The sequence below is a fragment of the Vanessa cardui genome, chromosome 1 (assembly GCF_905220365.1).
Source record: "Vanessa cardui chromosome 1, ilVanCard2.1, whole genome shotgun sequence".
NCBI classification, from domain to species: Eukaryota; Metazoa; Arthropoda; class Insecta; order Lepidoptera; family Nymphalidae; genus Vanessa; species Vanessa cardui.
The window spans coordinates 437,472-450,983 of NC_061123.1; the positions used below are offsets into that span (position 1 = coordinate 437,472).

Consider the following 13,512-nt stretch of genomic DNA (forward strand, 5'->3'; position numbering starts at 1 on the left):
TTATGATAAAATACTTGTTTTGCGAATGAATATTCGCAAAAGTAAGTTTTCAATATCTGCATTTAATAAAATTGGGGCGTCTGCTAATTATATTATATTAAAATAACCGATTCTTACTAAATGCGTTTGTATGTAAACACAGTTTTATCTGCTTGCTGTATGTGCTATATAATCTATAGAATGGCTCGACTGATTTTGATGGAACTTTCACTGGCGTAAAGCTGATTTAATAAAGAGTAACTTTAGCTACCACAATATTATTTATTTTTTGTTTAATTAGAAAAAAAAAAGTAAAATAGTCAATCATAAATCCCCAAAACGTTTTGTCAAATGGCGTATTACATTTTTTTACCAATACCTTTACACCTCTTACCATCAGGTGGTCTGGTGGTGGAATGAGTATCATTTCAATTTCACTCGACGTGTGTTGTTACTTGTGTATTCAAGTTTGCGCCGAGCTTCATCAGATATGAGTTTTCTCTAACGCTTTATAGTTTATGAAGTTTTGTACTTAAGACAAATAAATAGAAAAAAAACTACTGAAACGAATTTCCTTTTACCTCCTTCTTCTTTTTGAGACGGTTTCTAACTAAGCTGTATTTTTTTTTCGTTACCTCAGAACTCCATCACTTATGAACCGATTTGATATTTTTGTTTCCTTTTTTAAGGCATACTTTCCAGAAAAAATGAAGTATTTTTTATCAGCTTCAATTATTTACTCACTTTAAAGTTTTACTGACCTAAATATTGTATTGTTCTAGGTGGTCGATATATGATAGGTGGCAGCCGAGGTGATATCCTGGTGATACGGGAAGCGAGACCTGATGACGCCAGCTCTTATTCGTGTGAGGCTCAGCACGTTTTAACAGGGGAGAAGAGAAGGAGCAACACAGCCATGATTGCTGTTTCACGTATGTTAATATTTAAAACTAGATTACCAATTTTAATAATGAACAGATTTAAATTTCTTATTCTTTTCTGAATGATTCGTATAATTGTTTAACAGACAGTGATTTAAAGTGAGTGATGGTAAAAGACGTTTAAAAAAGGCAAAAATTCCTGTCAAATTGTAGTACAAAAAAAAATATCTAAATATGCGGTAGCGTATTAAGTCAAGTTCAAGTAGAAAAATTAGCGGAGAGCACCGTGTGTAACATAATATTAGAGAATATATATTATTATAAGGTCTGACTTAGCTAGTTCTCATATATTTATAAACACAAATTTTGATTTGTATTTATAATAACAAATTATAATATATCCTCTTATGTAAAAAGAAGAAATGATATTTTATGTTATAAGTAAATTTTAGGACTCTCCAACCATTTAGATCTCACTTCTTTTGTCGTTAAAGTCAGCAATCAAGACCTATATCATATTATTGAACTTGGCTCCCATTTCACATTTATGTTCTTGATATGATAGACTTCACTAAAATCATTATGTTGAACAAAAGAATATTTTATATAAATATTATTTACAGATACTACGGGAAGTATGGCACCAAGAATCCTCACGATATCAGAAGACGAGACGGTTCCTCAAGGAGGGGACATCCGATTAGTTTGTTGTGCGATTGGCAGTCCTCCTCCCACGTATAGGTTAGCTTGTAATACATAATAGTTTATTATTAAACAAAATATCTAGATTGTTCTGAGTACACCAAAAATTAGCAGTGTTACTAGGTATATACTGATCATGAACTATTTCTATATATAAGTTAATAATCTATTTAGTTTAATTTTAAAAAATATATTTTGTTATATTTTTTTATAAGAATCATAGTTATTGGTTCGCTCTACTTCAAATAAATTAAAACCCTTATAGGGTTTGGAAGGAAATGTATGTTAGGTTCGTAACTAAAATTATTATTTCCAGCTGGTTCCGTCATGCAAACGGTCGCCTGAGTCCTGTTTCCAACAGCATAAGGATATCAGTGACAGATCAAGTTTTAGTAATCAGACGAGCTCAGATCTCAGACAGCGGCGTGTGGACCTGCAGAGCTCACAACCAATACGGCGAGCAGAGACGAGACGCGAGGCTTCGTGTCCGGTCTAGGCTTGTTGTCAGCGTTCACCCACAGCTACAAGTACGTAGATATAGTGCAATCTTGAAACTTTACGTATATATTTATATATATCAAGTTAAACGTGGAATTAATACCTGTTATGTGTGACTTCCAGACAGGATACATTACATACATGTACAATTGTATTTAACTAATATGATTATATTTTTTAAATGTTGAAAAAGAGTAACTACTGAATTTCTTGCCGGTTCTTCTCGGTAGAATCTAATTGTTAAATGACAATTCAAAAATGCTTGTAAAAGCCTATTTGAATAAAGTTTATTTTGATTTTGATTAATTTTTGAAACTGCTCTTTCATTTTGTTTTTCTTTGTATCTCAGAAATTTTTGTATCGGTTTCGACTTTTTTATTTGATTGTAAAACAACATTTTGGAATACTTTTTAAAACTAAGTAGTAACTCTATTACCGGTTTTCAAAGTTACAATGATAATCTCCCTATCATTGAAACTTTCGTTGGACTGATAGAAAATAATTCACATAAAATTTGCATATTTCATGCAGTTAAAGTCCTTGTTTTTTGACCTTTTCCCTTCAATGTTCCCCTTGAGATAGACCTTCACCGCTGTCACCGTTTAATTAAAAGTTGAATATGTTACACACGGTGAATATTATTTTGTGGTTTCTGTTGTGGTGACGATGGAAATTTTATTGGTTAACGATATGATTGACATTTAGCTTTATTGCCAAAAAGTCCCAAAAAATGTTTCCATAGTAAACAGGTTCTGTTATTTCTATAACAACAATGATTTATTTTTTATGTGGTCTTCTGAGTGAGTACGACACCACTGAGTCAGACTGATAAGCAAGGACGTAATATCTTACATTGCTTAGTTGGCGAAGCATTAGTGGTTTTACACTTATTATACCATATATTTCTTGAAATTAATGGCTGCAAACTTTTTTTATTTCTCTATCTAGCTAAAAAATAAATGACAGGAACAAAATACAAATGACTACACTCCTCATAATGTAGACACGATATGTGCTCAAGTATAATCAACTCTACCCATATGCCTACCTAAAATTAGTAAAAAAGAAAAAACGATTTTATTTATTAACAATGAATAGTTTGTCTAAAATTTATATAGAATACGCACTGTATATACCAATAAGCGTCAAAATCAAAATACAAATAAATACTATTTAGTGAAGCTACCACCAGTTCGTACAATAGATTACGGACGGAAGGCAAAAAACTCAGTAGTTTTTCTTTTGCCTTTTGCCGTCACGGCATACAAGTCGTACACTCAAGCCGTGCGAGTACTTCTCACATCAATACCTTTTCCGATTTAATAATAAATAAATGGTAACAATGAATAAAGTTATTCAGTCGAAAGATACAACTTATTCTAAGTTATAGAACGTAGAAGAACGAAAGAAATGAACAAGATATCTTTAAAATACGTCACAAATTTGCAAGTAGCACAATTTACCGACACCCGATTTCTCCGACTCGCCTTGACATGCGGCGCGCTGACGCGAAGTGGCAAATTGAAAAATAAGCATTCAGAGCAGATCTGGAGACGTTAGTATTAGCTGTGCGCTCATCGAATATAGACGAGGGCGGGAACGAGAACGAATTGTTAGGATAAGAGTATAAGGAGAAAATAGTAATGGGCATTATTTAATAAATGTTAAAGCAGCTTTGGAAAATTTATACAGTATTCTTTTATTTTATTTCATGAAATGTAAAACGTAGTTACTTTTAAATTTGGACACAATATCTCAAAGAACAAAGGCGCTGCAAGACCCCACTTACCTCTTAAGAAGGTTTTGGGACGATTCCTATTTGTAATATAAAGGTCACGTTTTATTAAACGTTATATTAAAATACAATATATACCACGTGTATACTAAAAGAGTTTCTAAGCGCAGTTATTAAACTCCGTTACAATGATGGTTTCATTATGGCACAAATAATACGAGTATTCGTACACGAGATTTGAAGAAGGTAAATAAATTAGTTGACAACAATGAGCAACATAGCACACAATACGAAAAGCATAAAAATAATTATGAGACATAAGTGAACACAATTTTGTTATAACAAACCTAAACACAAAACAAATTGACTCAACACAAAGGATGAACTAAATGAGGGAAGAAACGTGTCCCACCGGTTTAATTCGTAGAATGACGAAATAGATTCGATCAAAACAATCAAATTAAATACGATTCTGTTTATGAACTTCTAATGAAAATTGATTTTAACAATGATTCAATATATTTTATTTCATTAATAAATAAAAAATATTGGACAACATCACATACTTTACTCTGATCGAAATATAAGTAACTTAAGCAATTGTGTTAAGGAAAATAAAAAGTAACGACGGTACCACAAACAATATACAAATATACCCAAGACGAATAGAAAACTAATGAATTTTCTATATTAACTCGGCCGGGGATCGAACCTGGGATCTCAGAGTGGCGTACCCATGAAAACCGGTGTACACACTACTCAACCACGGAGGTCGTCAAATTTAATTATAATTAAAATTAAATTATATCTTATTTAAATTGAAACAAACGCTTTCACGAGGAACGTCTGTGGCTTTCCTGAGTAAACTTACTTAAAACTTTTGTAATGGCCAGCGCTTCACCGGTAATAGTCTTTTAATGTGTTGAAGCGAAATTTCAATAAAAGCAAAATTAGGAAACAGGTGCAATCGATTGAAATAAATGTATACTATTAAAGTCGGGTATATTATTAAATAAGGATTTTTCCTATAATGAGTTGGTAAACAAATCGTATTATTCATTAAAAGGTACTTTCTGGAAAGAAAGGCCTGGAGTTAGGCTCGGGTTCCATGATAGGATACTAATTACTTTAAATAACAGCATTGTAAATTTGTTTATATGAAAAGAGCAACTATGCGAGTTTCTTGCCGTTTCTTCTCGCTAGAAGCTGCGTCATTAATACTATAATTAATGACGATTCAAAAACGCTTCATTGTAAAGTTTACTTGAATAAAATTGATTTGAAATGGCATAAAAATTTGACTAAGGTCTGATTAGTTTTTATTTTTATATTTTGATTTATTCAAATAGTTACACAACAACTCATCTTATAAATGTAAACCAAACTAACCTATATGTTCATAGAATAATAATATTTTATTTCAGTAGTTCATTCTCGCAAATTTCACAGTTAAATATTTTATTATTTGATTTGATTGAAATAATTATTTTCATGGCTTTGTATAAGTAACTTAAATCACGGAATACATTATATTATTATGACAACTGTAAATTACTTACGTTTTCAGAATTGTTACGACAGCGTTTATAAGGTCAGTCAGTAAGTTAGCGACGAAACAAAGCATAAGAATTCGGTTCCACAGTTGTGTACTATATGTATATCTTGAGCAGTTGTACAACCTCTTTTTTATGAGTCGGCTCGAGCATATGGGTCACCTGATGGTAAGTGGTCACCATCAACTATAGGCAATGTCGATGTAAGAAATATTAACCATTCCTTACATCGTCAATGCGCCACCAACTTTGGGAACTAATATGTTATGTCCCTTGTGCATGTAGTTGGCTCTGACACTGGCTCACTCACCCATAAAACCGGAACACAACAATACAAAATACTGTTTTTTGGCGGTTGAATATCTGATGACTGGGTGGCTTACACATAGCCGTAACACCAAGAATCCCTTTATTCAATGTAAAAATATGATCATCTTACTTTATTAAATAAAGATTAATATACCAATTGATTTTCTAAATGAAATAACAATGAACTTATCGTAAGGAGTGCCTCGCTTGCACTCTATCGCTAATCCGTTTTGAGACTTGATCTTCGCGACGCCGATGTAAAGTGATGTTTTCTGAATTATTCATGAGTCGGATCTTGTATTGACTTGTAACACGTGGCTGAAGCAAGTAATGGATATTTTTTTCGACTCCATTGAATTTCATGAGCCAAATAATATATGAGACCTTCGTATCATTCGGATATACCATTACAGTGTGTTCGGATTAACTTCTACGAGATATTTTCTATAGTTGTGAAACTTAACGTCAATCGAATAAACTACTTCGTGACTGCTCTCAGTGAAACTAAGTTTAACAATAACTTTTCATGTTCAAAATTATATTGAATAAGTTGCATATATAACAAAGCCTGCCTTGAAGTTCTCTCCCTAAAGTATATAGTTTTTATTAAAGCTGATGGATGTCCAAAATAATGGTCCAACTGATTGCAGATACCAATTATAATATAATAACAGTTACGTATAATAACGCTTTTTATATAAATTTATGATAGCTACTTTAATTTTTTAATTTGAAAGTGGCACTGTACACTTTTAATTGACATTTATAATAGACATATTAATATAATTATATTATATTATAAGTGTGTTGTTACAAATTTAAATGATAATAATTCAATCGAAATTTTCTTTATTTGCCGTTTCATCATTTTGAGATATATAACACTATCATGCTTCATCTTCGTTCACATCATAGTTATAATTCCCTGGAAAGAGCGAAAAGCAAAATAAGATACCGACATAATAATCACAAAGATTTAGCTGCAAGTATAGATTCTGCTTGTTTTTTTAACAGGTTGCCAACTCAGGCAGTTCCGTTACCTTCAACTGCTCAGTGGAAGGTGGAGAGGCGCGAGTGCGGTGGCTGCACGATGGGGTGCCAGTGGGGGGCGGCGAGAGGGTACTACGCGTCCACGGCGTCGTGCGCGCTCACCGCGGAATGTACCAATGCTTTGCTGAGAGGGACCTCGATTGCGCACAGGCTGCTGCGGAGCTGAGACTTGGAGGTAATAATGTTTACTTACAAATGAATGCTATACATTGCGTGTTATATAAGTAGGGCGTGCGATGTCTCGCATATAAGTGGAGAATGATTAAGCTACAACTTTAAAAGGTAATAAAGGTAAGCGGGTGAACGATAGCAGGTGAAACTGTTGACTACTTACCATCAGGCTGCTTTTGTCCTTTGTTACCTGACACGTTTAACAAAAAAAACTATTACAGTATTTTAAAATTATGTTTTTGACCAATTGGGCAATAAATGAGGCAAATTACTATTATCATTAATAGTAATAGTATTACTAGTAATTTGATGACAATAAGTAATAGTAATTAATTAGTATTAAAATAAAACGCTAGCGAAGACATCGTTTCATCGTGGTCATAAATCGATGCAACATTTAAGTGTATTTTTAAATACCAGTCTCATATATATAATGCTACGTATTTAATTAGATGTAAGTAAATATAATTACCGATTGGAAATTCATTTAAGGCGTTCCATCCAGGATTAATTATTCAAATGTATTCGTTTGAAAAAAAAATGCATTAAACTAAGCTTCTTATTCGCTGAATAAAAATAAAAAGCCTTTGGAATTAAACCGGACCTTACTTACTACTCTATTAATTGATTTTACATCGGAAAATTACCGAAAAGCTTCGAACATTTCCGCTGAATATTCTCAGCAAGCGGTACATAGTTTTCGCGAATAATTTTCCACGAACTTGGAAGTATTTACTTTATAATACGAAATTGATGCGGCTACTATTATTCATATTTGAAAATAATATCTCTGATATTGCATTTCTGCCTTTACTAAATATTCACAGTTTCTCTCTTTCTTTCTTCCGTATAATTATATTCGAATGAAGAGGACAAAATATTATAGTACGACACAATTTAGATGTAGCATCGGCAAAATTCGTAAAACCAATGACATCCGAATTAAGTACGCTATCCCAAATTATCAATATTTACAAGCACTAGCTTTCTCGGTTTTAAATTACGCGAGAGTTTATAGCGAAGAATAGCGTCGAATGGCGCGATACGGAGCTATTAGGGTTGTGTTAGTCGACATTAATCAGTTTTATTGAATTTGCCGATGCTACATCTAAGTTGTATCGCACTATATGTACCTAACTGTTATACTACGTTTACTAGTATGGATGTCACTGTTGCGTTCCAGGTGATCTGTTAATTAAGCAGAACTTATAATTAATTGCAACGTTGAGATTTTTATAATTATGACGTATTAGCCTGAAAAGTCCGGAGAAAATTATATATTTGAATCTTAAACTAATGGCTATGTGGCTAATTTATGAAATCAATTCAAAGTCTTTATTCAGTAATTAATTTGTTGTTAGAAATAATGTGAACTTGATCGACCACTTCAGAACTCGACTACGTCGCTTGGAATGAGTGTAATGTATTTATTATTTTCTATATGTAGGTATACTATTTTAAAAACAGTCTTTACGTGTTACTTTATTCTACTGTTTTTAAACAAATTGAGAGTACATACGTTAAAATGGTGACATTTCATGGTAGGCCTTTGTGCAAGCCCGTCTGGGTAGGTACCACCCACTCATCAGATAATCTACCGACAAACAAAAACAATAGTCCTTAGTATTGTTGTTGTTTCCGGTTTGATGGGTGAGTGAGACAGTGTAACTACAGGCACAAGGGACATAACATCTTACTTCCCAAAGTTGGTGGCGCATTGGCGATGTAAGAAATGGTGAATGTTTCTTACAGCGCCATTGTCTAGGTGGTGACGATTTACCACCAGGTGGCCCAGATGCTCCTTGGCCAACCTATATAAAAAAATAATATTTTTTATAGTTAAACTTCTATCTTATACTAATAGTAATATCAAGCTATTATTTGCATGCAACGTATCATAATACAACGATACTAACATTTCAAATGCATGTGTGGGCTTAATAATTTTCCAACGATGGCAGAATATATTAATATTCCAATCCGGAATTGTCGAGAAAGATCTATGTTAGTCACATAAATTCTAGACTTTCGAGAAATCGGATTACGATAGCGGGAAATAATAGGAATAAATGAATAGATCGCCTCGCAGCCACAAAAATGTTTTCAATTCGATATATGCAAAGATATATTACTTAGTTTTTGAATTTCATTATGCATGTAGTACAATGTTATCTTAGTCCAGGTACTTATTAATAAAAACAACTATATTTCGTGTCGTATACTAGCGGCTCGTCCCGGCTTTGCACGCCTTATTTTCAACCGACTGCAAAAAGGAGGAGGTTATCAATTCGTCTGTATCTTTTTTTTCAATTATTTTATTACTTTTTAGTGCAAATTCATTTATTTCAAAATAGTCTTTTGTTTGAAGTTGGTTATTCTTTTTGTTAAAATTTTTATTTATTTTATATAGGTATGTTTACCTTTTATACATATTTTTGTTGCTTTTTTCCGACATGTTTATCAATTTTCGTTCTATTTCAACTTATTTACACAGAAAACCTTAATAAATTCTTAATATATTAGTAAAAACCGCATAAAAATCCGTTTCGTTATTTTTGAGGTAAACGCGAACATACATACAAACAGTTGCGGCTAGCGGACTTTGTTTTATAATATATGTGATGTGTGATGAGACAAAAAAATGTCCTAACAGTCTAATTTGATATCCCATGGACTTGAGTATTTAACCGTCCTATCCGCCCATGGCAGTCACTTTGACGGCTATCCAGCACGCTTTAAGGTAAGGACCAGCTACTTTAAAAACATCCAGGATATGAAAGTGTAACACTAACACAGACAAACGGATTTCTTTGACGAATATATCACCAACTAAGCCAATTTTTTCTCAGGACTGGGCTCAGATATCTTATATTTACTTTAAATATAAATTCGAATTTAATCCCTAGATAAATATCATCAAGTTAGGTTCGATCCGTAGAATTTTTTTATAGTATTGGTAGGTGGAAATCGACGATGGTTAATGGTAAACCATCCGTAGACACTGAAGAAAAATTAATCATTCCTTGCATTGTCAATGCGCCACTAAACTTGGTAACTAAGACGCTGTGTTGTTTCGCTTATTCATCCTTCTTTCTGAAACACAGCAATACTTAGTATTGCTGATGGCGTATAGTAAAAGATCAGTAGGGTCCCCGCCCTTGAGCTTACAAGAACTTCTAACACCATGCGATTGCCACAATTTGTCCGATCATTTCTTGATACTACATTCTGTTCTTCTCAATCTTGATGTGTTATGTTTATTGACAGTAACGTTGATCACTTTAATAAAATCTATGATAATCATTGTATGTACACAAGAAGTAAAGATAAGTTTATAGCTCTAAGTTTCCGACTAAGATAATAAAATTCCGCTGACATTTTTAACTTTGCTGTTCCACAAATGATGATGTAGACTGTAGATTTCACAGATGTTTTTAAAAAACACACACACACACACAGATTTATAAAAAAATATATTGCTAGAGAAGGCATATTATTGAATACAAGATTATACAAATGATAAAAAACTTGGAGTTAGCACTTGATGACTTCTAGGCAGGATATATTACATACATAAATAATTGTATTTAAATAACATGAGTTTTAAATTGCTTTAAATTTTTAATAGGCAAAGTTAAAAAGAGCTATAGAATCTTATTATAGAAACGAATGCAACTTTAAGAAAGCGCTTCGAAAGTCTGTACAAATATACAATAGTACGAAACCGTTTCGAGCAAACATCTGTAAGCTAGATAAATAACCATTTCAAAGAATCGTACGTAAATTCAACAATTTCAAATTAAATTTACAGTACAATTAGAAGTGAACAAAAATACATAATACAAAATCAGTCTGTAAATTTCCCACTGCCTAAGGCCTCCTCTCCCTTTTGATGAGAAGATTCGGAACATATTCCACCACGCTGTTCCAATGCGGGTTAGTGAAATACGCATGTGGCAAAATTTCTATGAAGTTAGGCACATGTTCCCTCACGTTGTTTTCCTTCACCGCCGATCGCGGGATGAATTATAAACACAAATTAAGCACATGAATATTCAGCGGTGCTTGCCTGGGCTTGAACCCGCAATCACCGGTTAAGATGTACGTTCTAACCACTTGGCTTTCTCGGCCTTCAATAATACAAATTTGAATTAATTAATTCAAATCATTTGGCGTCATATTACGTCAGGCCGTCGAACAAAGGCGAGCGAATTTAAAATCGATGTAAATTGCAATAGTCGTATATAGATCCGATTGTACTGGCCAGGGATTGGTCGTTTATTGATTAAAGCGTGCTGCAGCGCCGGACAGGCCATGCGTCACCCGTGACACGGTTGGGACGACCGAATTTACATTGGAAATTTATAATTTATTTACGTCACTCATTCCGCTCCGAGATTGGGACGATAAAAATTTGATATTACAAATTATGTAATGGATATTTCGATTGAAACTATTAAATTACGATTCCATATTTGAATTTTATGATTACACAGTTTTTGCTTTGGTAATTGAAATGAAATTGGTTTTCAATTCGTTTGTATAAATTTGTTGTTTACGAACTGATTTCGATGATTGTGTTTATATTGGGTTCAGTATTGCCCCATTTTAATTCATTTTTATTGAACATTGTTAAGTTTTTAATTAAAAAGTAAAAAATCAGGGAATATCTTCAAATATATTTGGGTGGGTGAATGATATGACATGTTATGTCTAAAGTAAACGTTTTTACACTTACTTTATGTGTCATTTTTGTTTGTTTTTTTTATGGTATGGGTTGGCGGACGAGCATATGGGCCACCTGATGGTAAGTGGTCACCATCGCCTATTGACAATGAAGATGTAAGAAATATTAACTATTCCTTAATGTTGTCTTAAATTTTCGCGATTATTACACATTTAAATAAAACTAGTTATAACGGATTTAAATCGCATATATTAATTATTTTTTGTTTCTTGTTTCGAGCACTTTACAGCGTTCGTGGTCACGGGTAGTAGTCTACCCGTGACCACGAACGAATCCGTCATAACTAAAACTAAAAATCCGTTATAACTAGTTTTATTTAAACTATTCCTAACATCGTCAATGTGCCACCAACATTGGGAACTAAGATGTTATGTCCCTTGTGCCTGTAGTTACACTGGGTCACTCACCCTTGAAACCGGAAACACAACAATACTGAGTACTGTTATTTGGAGGTAGAATAACTGATGATGTGGTACTAGGTGGTTCCTACCCAGACGGACTTGCACAAAGCCCTACCACCTAGTGTTTTGAAACTGTTTGAGGCTTATTAGTTATTCCGATAAATTTAAATCAGCATACTCAAAAACTGGGAAACGAATTTTTAAGACAAATACAGATAGATATGGGTACCAATTTTCCATCTCCACAGAGCACCATGTTTTAAGTACATAATGAAATGCAAATTAATCTTTGTTTATGGATTCTCGTTATAATCCCCTTGTAGCGACAGCCATTAAAATATCATATTACGTTACCATGATAATCAAACGTAATAATTTGAGATATCAAAGTATTAAAAAAAATCAAGAAGGGGTTTGAGCCAACGGTACATAAACTCATCGTAATATATTATACTTTAAAAGTAACGTAAAGTAAATGTTGTAAATTTCCCGCTGCTGGGCTAAGGCCTCCTCTTTCACTAAGGAGAGGGTTTGGAACATATTCCAACAAGCTGTTCCAATGCGGGTTGTTGGAATGCACTTGTGACAGAATTTCGATGAAATTAGACACATGCAGGTTTCCTCACGATGTTTTCCTTCACCGCCGAGCATGAGATGAACTATAAACACAAATTAAGCATATATATATATATATATATATATATATATATATATATATATACATATATAGTGGTGCTTGCCTGCACGCGTTCTAACCGTTGGACCATCTCTGCTCTTTCATTTCACACTTTCGTATTGATGAACTTTTCTGTCGCCATATGTGATGAGCGAAGGTAACAGCAGACGTACGGGATGTAGTATTTGACATCCCAAGTGGCGCATTGGTCAAAATATCACGTAAATGTCTCAATGAGCGTTGTTAAGCGTAATGTTTTTTGGAGTGTTTGCCAAAGCTACGCAAAACGAAATATGTTTATATTATAGCACTGATAACAAAATATGAAAACAAACATAACATAGAAAAGAATGATTTAGCAATGAGAAAGAAAGAAATTTTATATTTAAGTATTTGTTCGGTACAAATATTTAGCTTTCGTTGCACCATTTTGGTTCAATATTATTAACGTAATTAAAATGTGTGATGTACAAGAATATAATGTAATTACATAATCATTGGTTTCAAATTATTTTGATTTATACAGTTTTACTTCGATATATTTTTTCAATAGTGCAAAAGAAACAGAAAAGAAATGTTTTTAAAATAGCATTGCATGAATTAATGGGTCCATCAATTTAAAATCGATGACAAGATCATATTACAGACAAAATTTGTGGTGAGCTCGGAGTATTAAGAACTCGAAACTGGGCAACAGGCCAGGCTAGGCGGCGCAAGTTGCTGGAAAATTTTCATATTGAATTGTTTCACAGCGTGGTATCTATACACATAATAAAATTGGAGCATCTATTTGTAATATTAAGAGAGACC

At 33.1% G+C, this 13,512-nt stretch overlaps 1 protein-coding gene across 1 annotated transcript in view; it reads left to right on the top strand.

The window, feature by feature from the left end:
- Nucleotides 1–13,512, top strand: part of LOC124538452 (Down syndrome cell adhesion molecule-like protein Dscam2) — a 48,874-nt gene that overhangs the window by 12,847 nt on the left and 22,515 nt on the right. Inside the window, exons 2-5 of the mRNA XM_047115561.1 lie at nt 762–911; nt 1,484–1,601; nt 1,879–2,089; nt 6,672–6,882. Coding sequence (XP_046971517.1) covers nt 762–911; nt 1,484–1,601; nt 1,879–2,089; nt 6,672–6,882 — 690 coding nt within the window. The remainder of the gene's footprint in view (nt 1–761; nt 912–1,483; nt 1,602–1,878; nt 2,090–6,671; nt 6,883–13,512) is intronic.